At 44.5% G+C, this 25958-nt stretch overlaps 1 protein-coding gene across 10 annotated transcripts in view; it reads right to left on the bottom strand.

Moving 5' to 3' along the window:
- The window catches only part of DOCK6 (dedicator of cytokinesis 6), a 94656-nt gene that overhangs the window by 64555 nt on the left and 4143 nt on the right, over positions 1-25958 (bottom strand). For all 10 annotated transcript variants that reach the window (XR_014542960.1, XR_014542961.1, XR_014542962.1 and 7 more), the window contains exons 2-13: positions 16100-16190; positions 13546-13721; positions 12170-12238; positions 9619-9748; positions 8269-8481; positions 7750-7835; positions 6636-6702; positions 5116-5265; positions 4399-4479; positions 3534-3690; positions 1899-2023; positions 465-558 (exon numbers count right to left, since the gene is read on the bottom strand). Coding sequence is in view for 6 of the 10 variants with exons in the window: in XM_083592673.1 (XP_083448799.1) it covers positions 465-558; positions 1899-2023; positions 3534-3690; positions 4399-4479; positions 5116-5265; positions 6636-6702; positions 7750-7835; positions 8269-8481; positions 9619-9748; positions 12170-12238; positions 13546-13721; positions 16100-16190 (1439 nt within the window). In the remaining 4 variants the exon portion in view is untranslated. The remainder of the gene's footprint in view (positions 1-464; positions 559-1898; positions 2024-3533; positions 3691-4398; positions 4480-5115; positions 5266-6635; positions 6703-7749; positions 7836-8268; positions 8482-9618; positions 9749-12169; positions 12239-13545; positions 13722-16099; positions 16191-25958) is intronic.

The following is a 25958-nucleotide window of genomic DNA, read 5'->3' as shown; positions in this document are numbered from 1 at the left end:
AGAAACTATAGCTAGGCCTCCTTCACCTCAAACAGAGAACAATGATGAAGAATGGTTTAAAAACTTTTAAAATTAATAATAAACTACGCTGATTTGCTCTTGCTCTCACATTTGACTGGATTCTGAAACACCTACAGCTATTTCTTGTAATGACTGATCTTTCTGCCTCACTTTGGGAGGAAACTGAACACAAACCCAGACACACACAAACACACACACACACACACACACAGAGAGAGAGAGAGAGAGAGAGAGAGAGAGAGACTTTTTCTCCGCTTTCTGTTCTCAGGAACCATTTCCTACTCTTGGCAAAAGTGGGATCTGGCCAAAGAGTTTTATTGCTTTTGTCACAACAGACTACATGGCTACTACAATCAACACCAGCTCCAGAATTCCCCACTCCACAGAGCTCTCAACAAGAGGCAGTGCCTTGTCGCAGGCTGATTTACAGGCACACACCTTACCTGTGACAGGTCGGAGCCTTCTTAGGACAGATGATGGCCGCCTCATGTCTGCCAGGAACTTGTATAGGTCCTCATCACTGAGACGATCACCTTCCTAGAGGTGTTTTTTTTGGGGGGGGAGAGGAAAAGAGAAGGGGAGAGTTGAACCAGAACAGGAGAATAACATCCACCAAGACAGTGGCATTAAGCCCCTTGTGAGTTCCTCAGTGGATGTGGCACTGCTCTAGCAATACTTGTTCCAATTTACTCATTAACCCTATGTATAGCATGTCCATTGCATTGCACTGCTAGGACCATTTCCAATAAGTCTAAAAACATAATACAAGGAAACACATCAAAGCATACATAGGATAAAATCCAATCTTAAACCACTACAAATGATTGTTTGAGCAGTAAAGTACAAGATAAGATCTTGACACCAGACTGAAATAAAACAATACACCCGATGCCCTGAATTGGATTTTAACCTACATCAGAAACTCATTAACAGAGAGGCAGTATAAGCCTCTAGGGACAGGGAATTTCACGACTGGGGCACCACTACAGAGAAGGCGTTGCCAAACAAGTAGACGTGAGAGGCACCTGTAATATTCCTCAGGTTCATTTTAAGACTCTGCCAGAACGTATACTTCACTGTATACAACTTAACTTTCAAAGTCCTAAATTGCAAGTCACTTGAAGGTTCTGTCAAGAATCTGAAGCTCTGTTGGAGCGTACAAGTTCTGAACATGCACTGAAGACTCTTGTGGAAAGTGCTTGGAAATCTTGAAGTTGTAAGAAAAGGAGGGGCCCTGCAAATAAAGGCAGAGAATCCTGCTGGGCCCTGGGCAGTGACCATACCCCACCTTCAACCCATTTCCCAGCATTTTATGCTGAGTGGGGAAAACAATGAAAGAAGAATCGCAGCTTCTTATGAGGAAAGAGAAAATTCTCTAGCACAAACAGGTAAAGGTAAAGGTACCCCTGCCCGTACAGGCCAGTCGTGTCCGACTCTAGGGTTGTGTGCCCATCTCACTTAAGAGGCCGGGGGCCAGCGCTGTCCGGAGACACTTCCGGGTCACGTGGCCAGTGTGACGAAGCTGCTCTGGCGAGCTGGCACCAGCGCAGCACACGGAAACGCCGTTTACCTTCCCGCTAGAAAGCGGTCCCTATTTATCTACTTGCACTTAAGAGTGCTTTCGAACTGCTAGGTGGGCAGGAGCTGGGACCGAACGACGGGAGCTCACCCCGCCGCGGGGATTCGAACCGCCGACCATACGATCGGCAAGTCCTAGGCGCTGAGGTTTTACCCACAGCGCCACCCGCATCCCCACGCACAAACAGGTAATTGCCTGCAAATCTCTGGTCCTGTTAGCTGCACTCCTACAGTTGTGAAAACCAAAAGACAGTGATATTATGAATCAGTCCAGACAGCCCAGACTCCAAGCCTCCCACCTGCTTGAAGAAGTTGGTGACGGTGAGGGTAGCTGGGCGGAAGTTGCTGAAGCTGCACATCTCCTCCCCAACACTCATGCGCTCATATGTTTTCCTCTTGCGCTCATTCCAGGTTCCCTTGCGATCTAGAACAGAGGAAGATATGTTCAATAGGTGAGGTGCACACATGCACAAATAAGGAGTCATATTTAGGCAATAGGCAATGGTGAGAAGAGAACCGGGCTCTGCCAGGAACTCATGCTTGGTATTAGGCGAGTGGCTATCACTGCCTCTCAGCTTGATGTCCACAGCACTGGGGAGGGGGATGTGGCCTACTTTGCAAGGTTGTTGTGAGGGCAAACCTAATGGAGACCACAACGGTGTACAACAGCGCAATGGTAGCGCTAATAGGCATTTTGCAGAAACTACCCACAAGCTTCCTCAACAACTTAGAAGAGTTGTTTCTACAAAACCAACAGGTGTCCCACAATAACACTGGAGGCAGCTTTTCTAAAGTAGTGCAGTATTGTCCTTTGACAAATACCTTACAATTTGCAATGGAAACGAACTTCAGAATCTCCAGCCCAACCAAGGGGAGCTGTATCACTCACATCATGCAGGTTTACACTTAAGCGATAAATGATTGATCGTGGCCAAGAAAACTAAACTCCTTAATCTGTCAGAGTCTGCTACAGAGGTGGTACTTTGCACTGTGCTATATGGAGGCAGATGTACAGACACCAGGAGGCACCTGAAGTTAAGTCCACTGAATAAAAAAACCCATTTGCGTGCTCTAGCAGACATGGTATAATGTGTAGCAAATTACACTTGAGGTCTGCCGTATAGAGCTCTCGGAAGATGCTCCTCATACCCATTTTTTCCCTGCTGATAGATTGAAGGATACCCTTGTTTGAAGAAAGGAGAGCAAAACGTAGAAACTGCCGCTTCCTTTGTCTCAGTCTCTAGCTCATGAGCATAAACAATCTACCTCATTCAACATTTCTGTTTTGTGAGCTTTAGGGCTGCATGGACATGACTGCAAATTTGTGGCTTGATTTTACTCTGTTTGTAATGCTAGCATGCTGTGAGTCAGCTATAAACTACTCCTGTGATGCACAACTGCCAGTTACAAGTCATCCCATTTCTGATTATAAACATATGGTGCAATCTGTGGCATTGTTGTTGCTGTTACATCCCACCATTCCTTCAAGGAGCTCAAAGTGGCTTACAAAGTTCTCCTCCCCATTTTATCCTCACAAGAACCCTGTGAAGTAGATCAGGCTGAGAGTGTGTGACTGGCCCAAGGTCACCCAGTGAGCTTCATGACCATTTGGGAATTTAAACTCAGGTCCCAGTCTGACACTCTAACCCAGGCATAGGCAAACTCAACCCTCCAGATGTTTTGGGACTACAACTCCCATCATCCATACCTAACAGGACCCGTGGTCAGGGATGATGGGAACTGTAGTCCCAAATCATCTGGAGGGCCGAGTTTGCCTATGCCTGCTCTAACCACTACATCACACTGCCTCAGTTCCCGAGGTTCCTTTGGACAAAAGCGCCATGCAACTGGGAAAAAGCAGCGTCAGCAGCCAACTCCCCACAGGACAGTTAAGCATCCTTTCTCACAGAGCTTGGTCACGGCACTATACTCACCACTCTCTGAGTCAGAAGCATCCCTCTCAAGCATCCCAGTGCTGTTGATTATATTCACGAGGTGGATGGCAGTCCAGGCAAATGGCATGCGATACCTTCCCAGACGGGTGCAGAACTGCTCTCCTGCCACCCGCAGCTTCTCCAGCTTCTCTTTGTTCTGGAAGCACAAGGGGGGAGAAATCAGGATAGCAAACTTTTTATAAAAGAATGGATATGGTTTATTGAATATTTGCAAATAAACTGTAAACAGATAGGAACAATGGCAGGATTAGTGTGATAACCTGCAGTTTTATAAGAGTATACATTTAAAAAAGATGCATAAATGATTAAGTTAATTTGGAATAAGCAGAAAATATTTTTAAAAATAAATTTAAGGAACCGCAGAAAGAAGGGGAAGGAAGTCGATTTCCAAAATGTGAAAATGATTGTAAAATTATTGAAATGTATAAAAATTGAAAATCATAAATAAAATTTTAAAAAGGAAGCACAAGGGGGGAAACTTCACCATTACTGTGACCAAACTGTAAATGTTGAACCCCTTACGACATCCACCCATAAAATAAACCTGTAATGCAGGCCATTTTCATTCCATTGAGAACATGCAAGAGGTCATTCCAGGGCATCCAGGGATTTAATGATACAGGTAGAATTGAAACCTGGCGCCAAGTCTAGCACGCTAGCTAGCTAACACACACACACACAGAGAGAGAGAGAGAGAGAGAGAGAGAGAGAGCGAGAGAGCGCGCATGGCCAAGAATCCAGCTGCTTCCTTATCACACACACACACACACACACACACACACTCACACACACACAGCATGGCCAGGAACCCAACTGCTTCCTCATCTTGCTTCCATCTACCTACCTTCAGAGCATCAGTCTCCTTCATGACCATGTATGGCTCACAGCATTCACTGATATCCCCTTGCTGCAGCACCTTCTCCAGCTGGACAGGGAAAGGAAAAGCAAGTTACTGGTGAAGAAGTCTAGCAGATGCCTTGGAAGTTCCCAAATATTAAACCGAGAGTGCTGTGAGCTCCACCTCAAGTTCTACAACTAGCTCTGACGAGAGAGGCCTGCAACCAGAGAGGCCTCTCAGCTGTCCCTGAAGCTAAGTAAAGATGTAACACTCTGTACCTAGAGCTGGGCTTACTCAGTGCTTGAAAAGAAAATATGGGGCAAGGAGAGCAAAATTGTGTTCTGCACTATGTAATTACTTTTCTCTTGCTTATGTTTCTTTTGCATTATTCATTCAGCTAACCAAAACCATAAGCAAAATGAAAAAGAATGGGGCCCTCCCAGACCTCACTCCAGTTTCAGAGAGTCTGCTAGACATTGCCCACACACATTCAAATCTCCCTCCAAACCCATGGGAACTAGAAACATGTTTTGTTTTGTTTTGTTTTAAGGATAGCTGAGATTCTCAGGTTGTTAATTCTGATGCCCAGCTCAAACAAGCTATTTTCCTGCACTCACAGAAGGAGGCAGAATATATGTGCCTCCACTGTATGCACAGCGCTTGCCAGAATGGCTGCGAAGGGGGATGAGCTCTGGAGGCGTGACTGAAGATCAAACATCTCACCTTGATCACTAAGAATATATCTGGAGAAGGATGTGTGAGGGAGAAGATGGCCGAGCGAGCCAGCGTGGAGATAGCAGGGTGGGCACTGTGCGCTCGCAGAAGCCCCTTCATGTGCTCCGAATTGAGGTCAAAATAGAAGTTTTCAGAGATCTAGAAAAGTTGGGGAAATGGCAGAAGCTGGGCAAAGTTACCATGCACTCGAGACCCACTCCCAACCCGTCATAGCAATAAAACCAACAAAGCTGGGAGCGCCACAACAGACAGTGGACTTTAGATCTGGACAAGGCCTCTCCACTGTGGTCTTGAAATCTGGCTTGCTGTCGCCACCACTACTGTAACAAGACACCTCGGCCTTCTCCTTCCTGCAGCCATAGAGCAGCAGCCCTGTTTCCCACTGGCTTCTGCCAGATCTGCCTGGTTCCACACAGCAGTTTCCTGAGGTGCTTACTAAAGCCAAACTTAGGAGACTGTGCTGGGGAGAAGAGAGGGGCCTCAGCTACACTTGTTAATTACAGTGGTACCTTGGTTTAAGAACAACGTAGCTTATGAACAACTTGGATTAAGAATGCTGCAAACCCGGAAGTAGGTGTTTTGGTTTGCGAACTTTGCCTTGGAAGCAGAACATGTTGAGTGTGTTCCATTTGTAAATTGAGTCCCCGCTGCTATGGAAAAGCACACCTTGGTTTAAGGTCGCTTTGGTTTAAGAACGGACTTCCGGAACAGATTAAGTTCGTAAACCAAGGTACTACTGTATATCGCGTTATACCTGCGTTATAAACATGCGGCACCAGCTGGTGCTATAGAGCAGCGATCCGTCACCAATGGGGTTTTCCATTAAGAGCTTTTATAGCGTTTTTTTCCATAGCGTTTTTTAAAATCTGTACAGATCCAGCCAGAGAGAACTGATGGCACAGAGACTAAAGGCAGCAGGGCATGCAGCTGGCTAGGCTTCTCACTGCAGCTGAAGTTACCCTGTGTCCTTGGGATGGGAGTGAGGGGTCAGATAAAGCACAATCTGAAGGCGCCTGCATAGCTGCTGCCTGCGGAATGCTCTGATCCACCTTTCCCTCCTGCCTCAGCTGAGGCAGTTCATTCTCCTGCCTTTGAAACTCCTCTAACTAGAAGGAAGCGCTTGAGGCAGGAACCCACAAGAGTTTGCAACACTAACTGAAGGCAGGGCAATAGCTAGGGGAGAAAATGCCCCCTTTCCTTCAAAATGTCTGGAGGCAGTTCCTACCTGTTCCAGAACAGGAAGAGACTGCAGACTGCTCTGATTCCAGGGGAACTAGTAAGAAGACACATCAAGTAGCCTTGTGTATGTGCTGCATGGACATAATCAAGAGCATCTCCAACCCAGCGCTTCCTATGTCTATCAAACTAGTCTTTCAAACATCTCAGCAATTTTAGGTAACTGACCAATTTGCATCCTACCTTGCTATGCTTTGCTCTCTGCCCATTTTATAAAATGGTCCTGCTTCTAGCTGTAAAGACAAGTATTGCTCAGAATCACAGAGTAGTACCTTCTTCTTCTCCTTCACATCGTAAAGCGCTAGCGATCCAAAGATCGGTTCGATCTCGATCTCAAACCTGCTCCATGGAAGGGTACGAGAGAGAGAGAGAGAGAGAGAGAGATGGTTTGGTGAGAAAACAACCATACGTCAACCATAGCCAGCAGTGAACCTTGTGCCGTCCATGAACGTGGGCATCTCCTGGCAAAGCAACAAGGAGCCTTCTTCCCAAGGCAATTGCAGGTTGTTTGCAATTTAGCATGGGGGCCTCTTGTATGGACTGAACCTAGTGTCAGTGCTGCTCTCCACCATGAGATGACTAGAAACAGAGGCATGCACACCCTCCAGTGAGAATAGTACATAAGAAATGGACCCCTGGATTCAGAATTTGGTTTTCCGCAGAGACAGCTTTGAAATCCTCCAGCAAAGCGTCATGTAATTCTACTCAATACTGAACCAGAGCAGAACTCCAATGTATAGTTAGCAGAGCAAAACTTAAACACGTTGCAGGATTCCCAAAAAATAGACCAGAGGCAATTAATATTTCACCCAGCAGAGCTTTGCTGCCACTGAAGGCAAATGAGCATAATGGTCACAAATCCAATACACTCAGGACTGGCACTGTCCATAAGAAATCCAGTTGTAGGAGACTTAACTTACACTTACAGTAACTTATAATAAGTCTAAACCTTAACACTAAGCATACTATGTACAGAACACCACACCAGACGGAAAAGAGATAGAAAGAGAAAGAGAAACCCAGGCTCCTTCTGGCTTATTATTAAAGTCAGCAAGACCTTGACAGAAGAGATAACAGAACCAGTTTAAGCCAGCTGTACTCAGCTTCTCTGAAGGAATAAGCCAAACATCACAAACCTTCTGCTTGTTTCTTTCACACAGAGAAGCTTCCAGAACCCTCTTGAATTAATTAAATAGGAAAGAACTCTGCACATCTGATCAATACTTTCTGCACTAAGAAATGCAAACTGACACAAAGTTCAGCCAGGGCCTCACACCCTTTGCACAGCATCGCACCCTGAAGCATTTGTGAAAAGCAGTGCAATGGACCCAAACTTCCATGTATGTCCTACTTTGAGTTTGGTTTGGCAAATAAAAAGTGACTTACTTCAGAGACAAACACTTCACCAGGATCCTCTGACCAAAGTGCTCCTTGGGAACTTCTGGGATGCTGCAGCGTTCTACTGCCTCATCCTGAAAAGATAAAGGGAAGCACATCATCTATACAACCATGTGCTTAGCGTTAGGAAAACAGTATTGGAGCTTGCTAGAACAAAGGTGAGTCCAAACAGAGTGTCGTAGGGCAGGGAAGAGACTGGACAGGTCTGAGATCTCTGGAGGAGGAGGAAAGGAGGGGTGCCAGGCAAAGTAATGATCCCTCCCACTCCTCTTTCTTGACAAAACCACTTAAAAAAGAATGACAAGACTGTGGTGGTTCTTCCTCCAACCTTTACCACTCAGCAAAGTCTGTGGCCGTCAAAGCATCCTCTGCACGACCTGGTATCTGCCCCCAAGAGGCAAACGGGCACCTTCTAATCCTCCTCAGCCCACATCCAAACATGCCTGCCATCTCCTGGATGCTACAGGATCATGCAAAAGCTATTGGAATCTCAGGGCCTGCACTCACCTCATCTGGGGCCGGGTAAAGAGCCAGGATTTCACCATGCCGGTTCTTCTTGCGCAGCTCCTCATTCGTGCGGTCAGTCTCTTCGATGGCAGTGCGCACCAAGAGAGAGCGCAACAAGAAGTCGGCTGCAGAGTTCTTCAAGTCAAAGATGCTGGAGGCCCAGCTGCCACGGGGTGTATCATCGAGGGAGGTGGAGCAGCGCTTCAGGTCATCCTGGAAGGGACAAGGAATGCCTGATGTACCATAGTAAAAGGCCTTGTTGTCCACGGCACTGCCTTGCCGAGAGCCACATTGTCTTCCTGCTGACAACAGCAAACTTCACAGAGTATCTAGCAAATGCACAGCAGCCCAGAGCATTTCACCAGGCTCAGAATACCGTATTTTTCCATGTATAACACGCCCCTGTGTATAAGACGCCCCCCCCCCCAATTTTGGGGGTCTCAAAATTGAGAAAATGGGGGGAAATTGCCCAGAATTGTTGAGGTATTTCTGCTCGCCGCCAGCAGCCACCAATCACCCGCCCAATTGCTGCAGCAGTGCCCGATCAACAGCAGCCATTGCCGTAGCCACCAATCACCTGCACTGTACAGAACACCACACCAGAAGGAAAAGAGATAGAAAGAGAGAATGAAACCCAGGCTCCTTCTGGCCTATTATTATATTCCGCATGACCTTCACAGAAGAGATAACAAAACAAGTTTAAGCTGGAACTCAGCTTCTCTGAAGGAATAACCCAAACATCATGAACTTTCTGCTTGTTTCTTTCACACAGAGAAGCTTCCAGAACCCTCTTGAATTAAGTAGAATAGGAAAGATCTCTACACATCTGAACAATACTTTCTGCAGTAAGAAATGCAAAGTGACTCTCAGCAAAGGAAGGATGGATACAAAAACTTCTGGAATATGCAGAAATGGTGAAACTTACCAGAAGAATAAGAAATCAAACTTGTTACAAAAGAATAGAAATGGTGTATTGAATATTTACAGATAAATTGTAACCAGATAAGAACATTGGCAAGATTATTGTAATAACCCTCAGTTTTATAAGAGTATATATTTAAAGTAGATGAATAAATGAGCAAATTAAGTTAATTTGCATAAGCAATTAAGTTAATTTGGAACCGCAAAAAGAGGGGGAAGGAAGTCAAAGTTTGAAATGTTAAAATGATTGTAAAATTAGTGAAATGTATAAACCTGAAAAGAAAAAAGAAAAGAAATGCAAACTGACAAAACTCCCCCCCCCAAAGATGGTCTTTCATATTATATCGTGACTCTTTGCTCATGGATCCCATAGAGGACACAGAAGAGCAACTCCAACATGCTAGATTTTACAAATCTGACTTGACTTACCGAATCCCCCTGACTGCTGCGCTCTTCAGCTACTTCATCAAGTTCAAAGACTTGCCTAGGCAGCCCCTTCTGCCTCTCCCTTTGCCTCTCGGCCGTAATAGCATTGTACATGGTGCTCAGCCTTTGGTACCTGAACCAGGGCAGAAGAAACTGTGATGATAACGCCTGCTGGGAACCTTTGCAACTTAAAATGCAGAGACTTTAAAAGGCAATCACATCAACCTCTACAAAGGTGCCATTCACCTTGCTATGAATATTTCAGGTATGCAAAAAGGATTATAATTTAATCCCAGAGATCCCCCAAAAGGGGGTGGCTTCTTCCCTTTATACAATGCGCCCAATGTGTTTCAGCCAAAAATGCCTCTGCCAAGGGCTTCTCTAAAAAGATCATACAATATTCATTAAACAATTGTCCAGTCACAAAATAAAAATGGTTAAAAAACTGAGAATGTATTATATTAAAAATTCTAGCAAGTCAGATATACGATGTAAACTTATGTTAAACTGGAAGCAGCCATAACACCCACACAAAATTAAAAAGAAAAACCTAATACAAAAGACCAACTTTATTTCTTACCAAACCTAGCTCAAAATTTTGAGCTGATAGGGCAAAAAAGCTTGTAGTAAGACCACCTCAACCTGTGCATTTAAATACTTTATGCCAAACACAGGTGTCTTAACTTCACTAACAAGGAGAGATTCATTTCTCTTTTTTGTATGCAAACTTTGGCTGCTTCCTGATTTTTTGTATGAATACTTCTGGGCAACACAGTTTATTGTAGGGTGTCTCATTGGGGTTCCTCCATTGCCATAAAGCTAGGGGAACTTTCCAGCACAATTTGGTTGAGTGAGTGGGGGAGGGGAAGACAGAATGGCAGCACCAGAAAGGCAGGAAGAAGGAAAACCAAAAATTGGAAGGGAGGGAAATTGTGATATTATCAAGATGGCCTGTATGTCCTTTGTGGAACAGTCTAAATGAAAAAGCAAGCCGTTTTGGAACTGCTGCCCTAAAATGCTTTGAGAACTTTCTGAAAAATTATATGTGGATATTTTATAGCCGGAGGCTACCATTTGCGCAGAATGCTGCAGCACAATTGCTGACAGAAGTGAGGACTTGTCAGCATATAACTCAGAGCTCTGCACTGGTTGCCAATCAGCTACCAGGTCAGGTTCAAAGTGTTGCTCTTAGGCTAAAAGGTAAAGGTAAAGGGACCCCTGACCATTAGGTCCAGTCGTGGCTGACTCTGGGGTTGCGGCGCTCATCTCGCTTTATTGGCCGAGGGAGCTGGTGTACAGCTTCCGGCCGCTTCTGGCGAACCAGAGCAGCGCACGGAAATGCTGTTTACCTTCCCGCCGGAGTGGTACCTATTTATCTACTTGCACTTTGACGTGCTTTCGAACAGCTAAGTTGGCAGGAGCAGGGACTGAGCAATGGGAGCTCTCCCCGTCGCGGGGATTCGAACCGCTGACCTTCTGATCGGCAAGTCCTAGGCTTTGTGGTTTAACCCACAGTGCCACCCGCGTCCCTTGCTCTTAGGCTACAAAGTCCTTAATAACTTGGGACCAGTTTACCTATAAGATAACCTTACCCCTATGTGCCCTTTGACTGCTTTGACCAGTGGAACTGGCACTGCGACATGTGCCACCTGTTCTGCATTTGTTAGAATTTGATCATTTAGTGTCGCAGCACCTACACTTTGGGAACTCCCTGCCTGTTGATATCAAGCAGGCACCTTCACCAAATTCTTTTCGACACCTTCTAAAAACATTCTTGTTTAGACAATCCTACCCAGATGCTTAGAAAGGTTTGTGTGGATTTTAATCGGCTTTAGTATTTAATATTTAGTTTTAGTATTTTAGTATTTTGTATCTACTCACTGGGTTTACCTGGTTAGGCAGGCAAGTCATCAATCACAGGCTGCAAGGCAGGGCACTGAAATGCTTCTTATGCAAGAACCAAAAGGCACTATTAATTAACAGTGAACTCTATTTGAAAGGCTCCCAAAAACTGAGATTACAATCCACAACATATACTATGGCTCATCTGAATGAAACAACTTTTCCACCACTACAGAATGACTGCTGAAGCAATAATTATGCAGCAAGTGAAAGGACTTGGGCAACTAGGGCTCTGGCTATCAAACAGTGAATTATAAGCAGATACAATTATTACAGTACAAGGATTTACTCCAACGCAATCTTAAGGAAGTTCCATAGAAAGTTAGGAATTTCCCTCCAACTTCTCTAGCCCTTCCACTGACACTTTAGAGGGCTGGAGGATGGGTGAATAACAGCTTGTGGGAAGGTGCAAGTCACGGCTAGTCCAGGTGGAAGTAAAAGGAGTCTAATAGGTTCCTTTAGTTAAAATAATGTTTGTTTAAAATCTTTTTTCAGTTTGAAATGCAGCACTCCCCTACCAAAGGTTCCTTCTGTTAGGTCCATATTTAATCCACATCCAAAAAGATTAAGCACTGTCAGCAAATTTCACCACCACCACAATAGCAAAGAATCAGTCTTTGCTATCCTTTCTCAAAGAAGAGGTGCAACCTACTTTCTTTGGACCATGACCCAGTCTTCTGTGTAGACTTGTACAGCGTCTCGTACGCGAGCATCCTGCTTCCTGGAGAAGAATGAAAGAGGAAGAAAAGCAGTCTAGTAAAAATGTTGACAGGTTAGTAACATCCAAAGACTTATCTGCAAGGAGAGATAAGGATCAAATTTCTCTCCACATGTTTTGCTTCCACACCTTTATTAAACAACAGATAATACCTCCCGGATATTCTTTTTTCTCACATAGATACAAATTAAAAAATGTGGCCCTTGAAAACTACTAGCCTTAGTGCTTGGTAAACACTACAATAAGAGCCTCCTTGTGCTTTGACTCTGAGCCTACAGATGTTGCTGGGTTTCAGTAGCAGTCAAGAGTAGGTTTCCCCCCCTTCTATTTGAAAAACTGGTCATTCCTTCCTATGAGCATGGTGAACTAGATGGTTTTTGTGATGATTTCTGCATCTTAGTTTCCCAACATGCCATGACAAATAGTGCACTGAAGTCTATTTTCCCTGTTAATATGTTTTATCTCTGTGGGATTACCAAAAAGGCAGAATTGTGAAAACCCTTCAGAATTTTTATCCACACATCTTAGGGGAAAGACCTGTAAGCAGAACCCACTAGGGGTTTATCTTGTAAAATCCCAGATGACTTTCAAGAATGACCTACACCTCTTCACACTTAAGTCTCCTTTGGGAATTAAATGGATGCCTTCCCAAAAGCTTTATGAAGATGTCAAATGTCAGTTATATTGCCATTTAAATCAGCCTTCCAAAGCGGCATTCAGCCACACTGAAATTGTTAATGTGAAGATTAAAAAACAGTCTTTGCCTACCACGTTTTCACTGGTCAATACTGCAGAACAATCAAGTAAGGTAAAGGTAAAGGGACCCCTAACTATTGGGTCCAGTCGTGGCCGACTCTGGAGTTGCAGCACTCATCTTGCTTTATTGGCCGAGGGAGCCAGCATACAGCTTCCGTGTCATGTGGCCAGCATGACTAAGCCGCTTCTGGCGAAGCAGAGCAGCGCACGAAAACGCCGTTTACCTTCCCGCCAGAGTGGTACCTATTTATCTACTTGCACTTTGACATGCTTTTGAACTGCTAAGTTGGCAGGAGCAGGGACCGAACAACGGGCGCTCATCCCGTTGTGGGGATTCGAACCGCTGACCTTCTGATCAGTAAGTACTAGCAAGTACTAATGCAGAAAACTGTCAGCAAATTGCCAAGTTCTTTTTCCTTGGCAACTCTGACATATGACTGTCCAGAGGTGAAGGGGGCTCTGCAGTGAAAGGCTGCAGGAGTAAATGGAAACAGAGGTGCTTATCACAAGTATTGGAATAACCACAATCCACAATTAATAATCCCACCACTTACTCATCTTCAGGGATGCCAGGTTCCAGTGTTCGACAGTCCCGCGTTTGGTGGATCACCTCCAGGTCATCCGTGGGAAACTCAACCAGATCACGAAGTGGACCGGGCTCAGCATCCGGCACGTGGCTGTCAAGGTACTCCTCAAAGTCTACGGGCTCCACCACTTCTGTCAGAGGCACCTTAGAGAAGAAGGTCAAGGAGTGGGGTAAGGAAGAGGAACCTACAAGTCAGAAAGTCTTTAGCGCTCAATCAGAACAAATGGCCATTTGGGGTTTCTCCAGATCGATGTTTGCTCTGATTTAGAGCCAAACAGAGAGTTTTCCCTATCCAAGAGATATGCCTCCTCCTCTTTTTGGCTACAGGCCTGACTGGGCATGAAATTAAGTACAAATAAGCAGCTACAGCAATATTTTTTTTAAAAAAACAAACAAATACAATTGTATAAGTTGTGTCTTTGCTTTCAATTTGTATTGTGTTGTTTTATGCACTGCAACTTGCTTTTTATTGATTACAGTTCAGAATAGTGTTTCCCAAAGTGGGTAGATCACCATTTGCTTTGATTGTTCACTAAACAGCAGTTTTTCCCTCAAAAGCAAGAGTCAAGCAGAAAACTGCTCCGGGTCCCTTCTTTCTAGGCACGGGACAAGCAGGAGTGTGGACAAGCTTTCACTTGCTGAAGTTGTCTGGTGTGCCTGAATCACTCCTAGCTGTAGCACATTGTAACAAGGATGATAAGGATTTGTCCCAAGGCCTGAGTCTGGTATTCTCCATTTTATAGACTGGGAAATGGATGAACACCTCCCCATGAATCCATGATTCCAACATGTTTCAGGCAAATGCCCACTACTACCACCAAGTTAGACTATGAAAGCTAAGAAAAAGGTGTGTGAATTTCCCACCTCTTCCCCTCAGTCCAACAGAGGAGTCACAGAAATACAGAGGTTTGGGGGCATTTCTTGGTCCTTCACAGAAGCTTCTGACAGAGGCGCCTCCCTTCATCTTGAAGGACAACAACAGGCCTGACGGAGTTGCAGTCCTTCCAAGATGAAGCTTCAAGAGAATGCAGAAACCAAGGTGAGGAAGACTGCAGGAGCTCATCTTTAAGACTGGTAAATGTATTCCAGTTCCCACCACAATGCCCAACTAACCAGCACAAAAGTCATCTGAGCCGCCACAACACATAGCTCTGCTCTTAAATTATTACAATTTCAACATAGTCTAAGTGACTTTATTGAGCACTATTGTTCAGAGAGGAGCAAGAAGAAACAGGTGCTGTGGGGAGGAGAAGAAAGACCCCTTCGTTTCCTCAAGGCACAATTAACACTGCATGTCACAGGCCACTTGGAAACTGTCCAAATGCAAGCATTTGCTCTTATGACAAATGGCAAAAGCTAAATTTTCTCTCCCTCCCATCTCCACCAACTGTCTTGCTGTTGCTGAGCAAGGGAGAGAGGCTACTGAGAGGCTAGGCGCTCTTCTGACAGCTTCTCAGTGAAAACCAGGGAGGAATCCCCTGAAAAAGTAACGAGGCTAAATGACAGAGAGACCTGCAAGAAGGGAAGAATGGGGAGAAGACACAAGCACAGAGGTCTGGGAGACTAAAACTATTTTCAAAGACACCCAGCCAAACCCCATCCAAAAGTTTCCAATTTCAAACTCCTTCACACCTGGGAAATTGAAATCCACCTTGTCCTCACCCAATAGCTGCTTTAGGAAACACTACATAAGGGAAGCCCTGGAGTTTTTAGAAGGCCACAGATGTTTGTTTGTTTGTCTGTTTGTTTTAAAGCTGAAACTCCAGAAAATACAGCGTAGTCTCTGCAGCTGTTCTGGTCCTTATGCCACCAAGGAAGAACAAATAAAATGCAGCCGATATCAGAGATTGGGACTCTACTATTTGGATTGGGACTAGAGGTGGACTGGAGGAATAAGGCAACTAATTCATGTGTAACCATGTTCCCCAATACGCTTCTTGCAGAAATGAAAAGAGACATTAGTGGTTCTTATGCTTCTTCCAATTTTCCATCTCAGAAGAGGCCTCAGGTAGGTCCATAGTGACAGTAAGCCAAAAGGAAATCCTGTCTCTCATGAGCAAATAGTGGAAGTCAGCAACCCATTGGCAAAGGGCAGCAATTGGCTAAGAAAGGGAAAGATTTAGGACAGAAACACAACACATAGTCAAACTATGGAACTCACTCCCTGAGAAGGCAGAGGTGGCCACCAACTTGGACGGCTTTAAAAGATTAGAGAAGTTCATTAGGAATGTTTAAATATAGGTATCATTTTAGTTCAGTTGTTGTTTTTCTAAAAAAAGAAACCCCGATTCTAAATAGGAGTACTTCCTAAAGCACAAGCAAAATGGTTGTCCCTGCTATATGTTGGATTACTAGCAATTTCTGAAATGCCCTGGAAATGGGCAGTTTCCAAATTATGGTTGTCTGATATTGCCTATATTCTTTGGGTGAACAGATTTTCTTCCCTGTCTTATTAGCCAGAAGCTGCAGTGTTTTCTGCCAGATCTCCACCCCGGACCATGACATACTACTGAATAACTCACCGACTGTGGGGGGCCACCCCGCTTCTTGGAAAGCTGAGGAGAGTTGCCATATTCTCGGGACACCTGCTTCCTTACTTCAGCTGCCACCGTCCTGTAGGGGAGGAAGAAAACAATAAAACATCCACTTTTCTGGGTCTCAAAAAGCTATCCTGAGAGGTACGCCCCACTGTGTCTCTGGAGAGAGTCTGGCAAAAACGGGAGCAGAATTTCTGCCCATCCACATTAGACTTCCCTAAGAAAGCATTCACTCCAAAAGCTGTTGAGCACAAGCAGCTTTTACTGTTATTCTCTGAAAACCAACTTTTAAGAACACCCCAGGTGCAATTACTATACAGAAGAGTCTAACACAAATATAATGTAATAATAATCAACCTCAGCAACTCATGAAGCACAATCCCTGCAGCAAGAAAACTAGTATCATTTCACCAGCTCCTTCCAGGTCTTCTCTGCCACTGGCAGGAAACTTTACCACCACAAATACATAACATAACAACTTACTGAACTATCAGGCAGAGGCCAGAAAGGTGGGGAGCAGGGGAAGGCTTGGAAAACCAAAAGCATTTAATCTGAAAGGGGAGGGAGAGCTATGTTGTTCAGTGGTACCTCCGGTTATGAACTTAATTCGTTCCGGAGGTCTATTCTTAAGCCGAAACAGTTCATAACCCGAGGTGCGCTTTCACTAATGGTGCCTCCCGCTGCTGCCACGCTGATGGTGTGTGACTTCCGCTCGCATCCCGGATCAAAGTTCGCAACTGGGAGCATCTACTTCCGGGTTAGCGGAGCTCGTAACACAAAACGTTTGCAAGGAGGACAGTATGTAACACGAGGTTCCACTGTATCTTGCAATGTAAGAAATTCTTAAGATAGCCATCAAGCAGAAAACATTACTCGTAAGGAATACTAAAAGAAAATGGGGAGCAAGTTTTATGAGCATGAACCAAGAAGTCTTGAAAATCCTTTTTGATCCACAGCCAAACCATTGGTTATGTTAATCACATGGTTTGCCCTTAAGTGCACAATGTTTATTTCACAAATAGAAGGTGCAGAGACCTGATCAGGATGGCGACGATGGTGTGGAGATAGGACATTTTCCTCCCACTGCAACCAGACTATTACCATGGGAGGGGGAAGCTCCCACTGAAACTATATTTTTCCCACATTGCTGAGGAAGACCCACTGATTTATTGTGTTTAATCTTACAAATCACTTTGTATATCCATGAACAGAAAAGCAGGGTAAAAATAGTAATCAGGATGATCCAGCGACTCCAAGGCTTCATCAAGCAAACTCCTCTTGGACGAAGCCTGAAGTTTTATGCACACTCGATCTCAAAAAATAGTCCTATTAAAATCAGTGCATAGGACTGTGCAGGCCTGCATAGAGACCACAAAAAAGCTACAGCTCTCCGGACTCAACAATCAGCACCCGCTGGCCACCAAATTACATGCTGTCAAATACCTGTTAAGTATCTAAATCCAGCTGCAAATTCTATATACTTTCATTTCTTATGTTCCAAAATGGAACTCAGGGTTGTAATGATTTATTTAATACAACTGATGAGACCAGCCAAGCTACAGAACTCCGACTCTGAGGCAGATTCAATTTGGCTTTGACGCAGCCCAGTGCTGGACCCTGTAGAAATCCACTGGAAACTACTTAAAGGGAACACTTTCAGTACCCTCTGGCTTCAGGGACAACACTAAAGGCAATAGATAACTGGGAGGTATCATGATGTGCCAGGCACAAACAGGCAGTACAAGCAAAATGGAAAAAGACAAGGGGACGCCTTTTCTCTGCCTTTCAAAGTAGTTCTACCATTATGAAACTGTCGTGCAAGATTGTTCTTCCATGAGTTCAGAAAGCCAGCTGTAAGACAAGAGACAGAGAACTCTTAGAGTCCAAGTGCCTTGTTACTGGAGGGTTTCAGAAAGAAACTCACATCCCGGAGACGACCTCCGCAAGGATCAGCTCAGCTCACCAAATTACTCGGAAAGTGGGCAAATGCTGACCTTTGGAAAAGCACCCAGTCTGCTAGCTTTACTGCATGTTCAAATTGCAGCTCATCATTCAACCACTTGAACTACTTTGGGAGGTTCTCTGATCTGACCTCTGTGATCTCCGACCCATCCCACCCTCTTAAAGGGGATCGGCTCATCACAGAGGCTGAGTCAGCATGTGGAAGTACAGTCGTACCTTGGTTCTTGAGCGCCTTGGTACTCGTACGTTTTGGCTCCCAAATGCCAAAAACCTGGAAGTAAGTATTCCGGTTTGCAAACGTTTTTCAGAAGCTGAACATCTTCCGTTTGACTGCAGGAAGCATTGGTTTTCAAATGGTTTGGGGAGTCGAACAGACTCCCGCAACGGATTAGGTTCAAGAACCAGGGTACAACTGTACAAAGAAACCTATTCAGCATGTAGCAGCAGCTCTGTGTAGAGGGAGGGAAAGAGAAGAGTACCTACCATCATTCCTGTCTTCTTTATTACTTTAGTCTTTTCTGGAGGCTCCTGCATAGCCCCATCTTATGTTGCACATGGCGTGAGAGCCCATAAACCATGCCCAATAACCTTTTAGGCCCTGGTTCTTGCATTACCTCAGTGGTACAGGATTAAGCCACAATATAGTAGCTCCCATACCACTTGTGTAACATAAGATAGAGCCACAGGTGCACCATTAAGGGTTTGATAGGAGGCTGGAGCAATTTCAACCTAAGACTTTAAATTGCTCACTCTGCTGGATAAAATTGTGGGCACCCAGCTCCACACCAACAAGCCAGGCTTCTTAACCAATTGAAGTCTGAAATCAAAACAAATCTCGGCACCATTTTAAGGCAGAGCATTCTTTCCTTTATCAAGACAAATTTCTCAGGGCAGAATTTACAAAGACTGAGGTCATATATAGGCAACAGACTTGATTGCCTAATTATTATTTTTTATTAAGCCATGACATTTGTTGGATCCTTAACACAACAAAGTTTATCTCTCCTTTAATGGCCTAATAATAATCCAGCCCCATGTTCTGCCCCAGTTCCAAGTGGTTCCAATTATTCTTACATGGCATAATACAAATTAAGAGGCAGACAAGCTAGTAATAGTGAGCAAATCATGGGCTTTCTGTGCCATCTGTGAGGGCCTGGACTGGGAGAAAAGCTAGTGACCACATATAATCTCAGCAGCTTGCTATGGCTATCTTTTTTTTTTTTAAAGGAATATTCCCTATGAAAATCCTGTGCATGGTCTGCATCTTCTCTCTCTCTCTCTCCTCCCCATTCAAAGGGCTTCCAGGGGTGGGACAGATTGCTCTTGCCAGGGGTCTGAACCAATTGCTTCCTGGGGGCTCCCATCCTCCTCCCTCCATCACTGCATCTGTTTGGCCTTTTTGCTCAATGCCCCTACCTTCTCTCCCTCTGGACTCCCCACACCCAGGTAAAATTAAGCCAATGGCTACAATCTCAAAAGACTTGAGTTCCAGCTTCTGAAATCCACACTTCAGATCCATGGCTTCCCGGATACCTTTTTTTTTTTTAATGCATCACACAAAATGCCTGCATGACAGTCTTAAGATCATCTGAGCATAAGGAAGGGGCGTGATATACATTTGACAACAATTGGCATGGGATGGATTCCCCAGTGAGTGAAATAATGGAACAGAGACAGTAAAGACTGTGCAAATTCAAACAAAACAAGGACATCTGAAGAGCTTAACCGGTTTATTGTGGGATCTGTGTTTGTAAACAGAGTGAGAAAGGGCAGAGAATACATCCCATTCCATATTCTAGCAAGGCACGCCTTTGGAAACTTGTTCTTAGATCAACAGCAGGAACTGCTTCTCCTCTCCACCACACTCACCATCCGCAGCTAGCATATATTTGCCTCCAAGCAGGCTGCTTAAAAAACAGACAGATGTACCACTAAATCCCCTAACAAGATCAAAGGGCATTTGGAGAAGAAGGGAGAGGAAGCAGGAGGTTGTAAATAAACTGTAATTAAGCGAGAACTTTGCAGCCTGGAAGGAAACAGGCAAGGCCTTAGGTTCTTGGGGACTGGTCCAGGAAACTACCTCACCCTTTCCTTTAGATAAGGAAGTTGCTTTATCAGTGAATCCATGCAGAACAATGCACACAGTTCCCTAGCAGAACAAAAACACCGCAAAGTCACATCACAGACTGGGAATGGTCCAAAAGGCAACCAAGTATAACTGCTGCTTCATGGAAAGACCCGCACAGTTCCACATCAAACCAGATCACACTGAGTGTGCAGGCAACTCTGATGGTGCTAGTAGGACTGTCCCTTTAACAGACCCAAGACCTCCCTGGCCCCCAAAGACATGTTTCTAACATTCATGACAACTACAGCTCGAAACAAGCTCAAAGCAGAGACTAAGTAAACCTTCCAGTGGCAGCAGGTTCTCTCTCTTCACTGCTTGGCACAGCCCTTGAGCAGATTTCCCCCAATAATCTCCTGCATTACCTGATCAGGAAGTTACGGCCAATTGGCACAATTTCCCTAGAACCCTGAATTTATAGTTTCCAGTTGCAGGGCTGAGGATTCTTATTTTCCTTTTTCCTGTTCAGAACTTAATATGTGTTCAAAACAAAACAAGAATCCTGGCCTACAGGTCCCAGAGATTAACTCTCCAATGCTAAAGTGAAGGCATTACTACTACATGTTACAGACATATATAACAAAACTCCGACAGCTGCTTCTATTAGGTGAAAGCACTATCAGGTTGGGGTGATTTGGAGCACAGAAGCATCCGCCATTTCCCCCGCAAGGTTCAAGATGAATGTTTACCATCAAAAGCAACCATCTAGAATCTCATGGAAGCAGGGCTCAGGGCCAAACTAGATGAGATTTTTCAATTTAATGAGAATGGGTTTTTAAAAAATGCATGTTGCATCAGCAAGGAGAGTGGAACAAACATCGTCCTTCCCTGCCACAGTCCTGAGGAAAAGCCTTCTTCTGAAGTTAATGTTTTCTTCCATTGAGAAATCCCCCAACGGCACCTTCAGCAATCTCTTCAGGAACACATGGAGGAAATGTTTACATTCCTCCTATGCACCTGCTGTAATCCTGATAACTATATCTCACACACAGAGACGCACCAAAGCTGATACTATTTGCATTAAACAAATAAATAAAACTGCACTTAAAACACACAGAGTCATTTAACATCATATAACTTCTAGTTTGACCCCCAGGGAGAGTAACTGCAGTGAGGAAAAACAGGAAGCAAGGAAAGGGTTAAGCACCACCCACTCACCATCACTTTTCCGCTCTAAGTACCCCTTTTCCAATACTGGTTTTTTTCCCCTAACTGCAGTTGCTGGCTGGGTTACCCAGGTTTGTAAGTAATATGTAGCTCTACCCTGAATCAGTTCCTGCTGATTTAACTGCGATGCTCCCCAGCCCAAATGGCCTAGAAGAAAAGATTAGAGGCCATAGGGGTCAAGGTCTGTTCAGCCCCCCCCCCCCAATAAAATATTTGAGGGGGCTGGGCTCCCACAAAGTTGATGGGCATTGCCATTCAAATGGCATGCAAGCGCTGCATCTTGTGACTGATTATGTGGGGTGGGGCTTACCTGGGTCCCTCCAATATTTTATTCAAGTTGGCCCCCCTGCTGGGGCAGCAGCCTAACAGTTTGGGGGCTTGTTTTTGTTTTTTGAGCTGGGAGACTAACCAAAGCCACAAGCCATAAATTATTCCCTGCTTGTGCTGTGGCCTGCCAAGCTGAATAAAGCAAAACATTTTCCAAAGTGACACCTCCACCATGCCTTTGTGTGCTCTAGAGCACTGAGCTAAACAGACTCATGCCTCGTTCATTTCTTCTGCACACACTGACCTCCCAGAAGGAAAAGGGTATCATGCTCACTGGCTTGACAGTAGCACTTCTCATCATCAATACCACTTTGGACTGCATTAACTCAAAAGTAACACTATCAAGAAGAACATTATCTGAAGGTGCTACTGGACAATTTTTTTATTTTTTTATGTATTATCAAGAACAGAGGGAGAATATAGACTCCTCAGCCATCTCCTTGAAACTATTATTGAGAAACTCCACCCACCCTCAGGAAAGGACTATATAAGGATATAGATGATATAGCTGAAGGACAGGAAAGAAGCAAGCCAAAAGAACCTCTGATTTTTAAAGTCTTGGTTTCCAAGTCCATTCCACACAAGAAGATATTTCAAAGTTCTCTCAACTTTGTCATACTTGAATATCATTCCTGAAAGCCAGGTTGCAGGGGCAGTTGAAGTTTCAACCAACTTCCACTGGATTCAAGGCTACCATTCTCAGATTCATATGTAACAATAGCCACCCACGAATTCAGGTTTCAAACTAATGAGAGTCCTGCTATAGCAACAAGGACTTGCTCTAGCACAGCAGGGCTTTCCCCTGCTCCTTGCACCATTCGCCTCTGAAATTAGTCACGGTGGGGTCTGGAGAATCCCCAGAAACAGCATGAAGGGGAAGGGGGGTGTTGTTCCATCTGGCAAGCTAAAAAAGGTTTGCACTGACATTACAATTGCCATAGCACTAGGTTGAACTCCTCCCCATGTCCAGAGTACCTACACTGATTTCATGGCTCAACAAATTCTCCAAGTTGCCTGGAACACAAGCAACCAACCTTCCAACAGGCTGTCCCACAGCCTGACCTGGCCACTTTTCCTGCAGTGTTTCAGATACTATCTCAAGGTGGTCGGGATGTAAAAAGCCCCAATGCTTGTGGAGGGCATCTCTCTGTCTTCCTCTCCTGCCCCTTTGTCATTGCTATGCTCAATTAATCTAACCTCAGTAACAATAATAGTACTGAACGAAGACACAACTCTCTGAGAACCTCACAGGCCAACCAATGAGGAACCTCACAGGTTTGTTGCAAGGCTAACATAACACTCCCACATTTTGGGAGAATGTGTAAGCTATTAACACAATGAATAATATTCAGAGACTGTTGTCTTGGGTGTAATCCTCAGATATTAAGAAGAAAGAATTCCAGGATTTCTAAGCAATACCTACTGCTGGCACTCTTGGGTTGAAGGTGAGTTCACATTTTTCTGTCTTTCTGAAATCATTCTCTGCTGTGATAAATGGCTCAGGGCGGACTGCCAGCCCTGAACACAAGAGCTTTATTGCTATATTTATGTAGCCGGAAAGGAAGGGAGTTTCTGTCATCAATGTTCACCTCATCCTATAAGCCTGTGTTTCTCAAACCTGTGTCCCCAGCTCTTGTTGGACTACAACTCCCATCATCCCTAGCTAGCAGGACCAGTGGTCAGGGATGCTATAAGCTGATAGGGTCCCCAAGGCAACTCACCTCTCACTCCATTTGTTTTCCCTTTCTTTCTCTCTTGGCTCACCTACCTTCAACCACAGACTTAACTCCTGGACTTCCAAACTGCCTAACTTTAGTTCCTTAGTTTAAATCATTTCCTCACTTCCCTGGAGAGAAAGTGCCTACAGAAAACAAGGAAGAGGTCTGTAAAGGAAAAGAAATTCTCCTAAGGACAGAAGGCAGATTGCAATTCACTGAACAACTTCTGGTGAACCACCTACCATCTGGTGATTGCCGGGACTCCAGCAAAAGTAAATGAAAACGCTGGACTAGCTGGCCTTGGTTTAATCAAGACGGTCCTTTTTAAGCAAACGTGAAATATTTGAAATCACAAAACTGGTTAATTAAATGTTATGAGATCCTGAGAGTACCCTCTTCCTTTGTGAATTTAGCATACATCATTGGACCACAGGACCCTAATTTTTTAAATTAAGCAAATCAGAACATACAAGACTGAAGTCTGACAGCCCTTGTCTTAACACCAGCAGCACTTGATCGTGTATATAATGCTATTAACTTGCTTCCAATACTGCAATCTCAGCTCTTCCATGGACAGCAATAGCTACAAAACTAACAAAACCAGGAGGTATACACTAGCAGAATCTTCATTACTGAAGGAAAGCAAACCTGAAGTTCAACACTATGTGGAACAGGGCAAGAAGGGATTTTGCAACTGTGTAAAGAAGGCACGTGATACAGCTCTGCTGTTCAAGCTGAATAGGTATGTCCCTGTAAACTGTCTGGATGGCTGAGTAGATAGGTGAATTGACAGATACATAAAATAAACTGCATCAGGTATTTGTGTGCCATAGACTTCCATGGCAGAAAATAGTGCAGTGGAACCTCGGAAGTCGAACGTAATCCATTCAAGAAGGATGTTCGACTTCCAAAACGTTTGAATTCCGAGGGATAGCTTCTGATTGGTTGACAGCTAGGCTTTCTGCAGATTGGAAGCCGCATTGGACGTTCAGGTTCCAATGAACATTCAAAAACCAGAACACTTACTTCCAGGTTTTCGATGTTCGGGAATGGAGCGGTTCGAGAACCAAGGTTCCACTGTACAGTCAAATACAACCTTATCTCCTCATCTATTCACAATTACCCTTGAATACAAAGTATTGTAGTACCTCAAAGAGTTACAAATTTATTATGGCATAAGCTTTCATAGACAAGTGTCTACACATCAGATGCATCCTAAACTGGCAGTATATTACACAGACACACACAGACACACTAGGAAAAAAGAGATCTAAATCTCCCTATGGGGAATAAAGGTGTACATTCCTCCATCTAAAGCAACCATTGAGGACCTGTTATTGCACCCATGTTCCTCTATAGGTCTATCACTGCCTTGATAAAGAAAGAGAAAACCAAGAGCGGCCACAGAACCAGAGTACCAGAAATTATTCACCCTCAACTTCTGTCAGCACTGAAGTCACCCTGAGGCTCCCCACAGTGCCTTGTGCTTCACAAACAGGCAACCAGACGCATTTTAGTTATTTGTTGCCCGCTAGCATTTAAGGGAAGAAAGGGTGGAGTGGCAGGAAGAGAGAGAACATTTTGGTTTCAAAAACTGCTGCTCAAGTTAAAATGAGCTGCAACTGGAAGGGCTCACTCAAGAACCATTCAAGCAACAACAATAACCATTAGGCTGCATTCCAAAAACATTAGCTTGAACTTTCCAGTGAGCGGTCAAAAGGGAGCAAAGGCAGGAAGCAAATGGGGGGGGGGGAATACATGCAAGAAAAATCACAGCACATCTGCCAAGGCTCCTCCCATCAAAAGGAAGATACTGTTTCCTTCCTTTCCATAAAACATTGCAAACAGCAGAGGGTGGATGGGACTGAGATTTAAGCATGCACTGCTACTTATCCACTAAGGATCTGTTCCCACAAACATGTTTCCTCCCACGCTTGCAACATGAGAGCTTCCTGAGAAGTCTCAGGCTTATTCAGGCAGACACCCTCAAGAAAGAGATTAGCTTTGCTAATCTGAAAGCAAAATTCTCTCTCCTTGCTCTTCAGTATTAAAGTCCAGCTTAATATGCATTTGGGCTTCTTCCTGGCAAGCCTCCAGCTCCAGACCTCTAGCCCTTATAATTACAGAAACCATTCTTCTTTCTCAGAATCCCCAGGCAAAGGTGCGTCCCCACAAAAACTGAGACCTATTGTCAGCCTGTGCACAGTCTATTTGTCCTCCACAGAGCTAGAAATGTGCTGCATTTCAGTATTCTCCAAAGACAGCTTCCGAATATCCAAGACTAAAAGTTCTGCCCTGATGTTAGGCTTGCAAGATCCTGAAAATACCATATATACCTGTCTTCCCTATTCTGGAGCCCTCCGGATGTTTTGGCAGAGCTGAAGGTAGTTGGACCCAAAAACATCTGCAGGGCGCCAGATTGGGAAAGGCTGGTCTGTAATGTGTAGCAATATAGCTGAATGCCGATCAACTATCAAATTCATTCCCAAATAGACACACACAAGATTGTACTTCAAATCTTCCCACAAACAAAAGTGGCTCACAT

This window comes from Podarcis filfolensis (genome assembly GCF_964270895.1).
Source record: "Podarcis filfolensis genome assembly, chromosome: 17".
NCBI classification, from domain to species: Eukaryota; Metazoa; Chordata; class Lepidosauria; order Squamata; family Lacertidae; genus Podarcis; species Podarcis filfolensis.
Note: the sequence above shows the minus strand (reverse complement) of the source record. Positions and strands in the feature narration are given on the sequence as shown.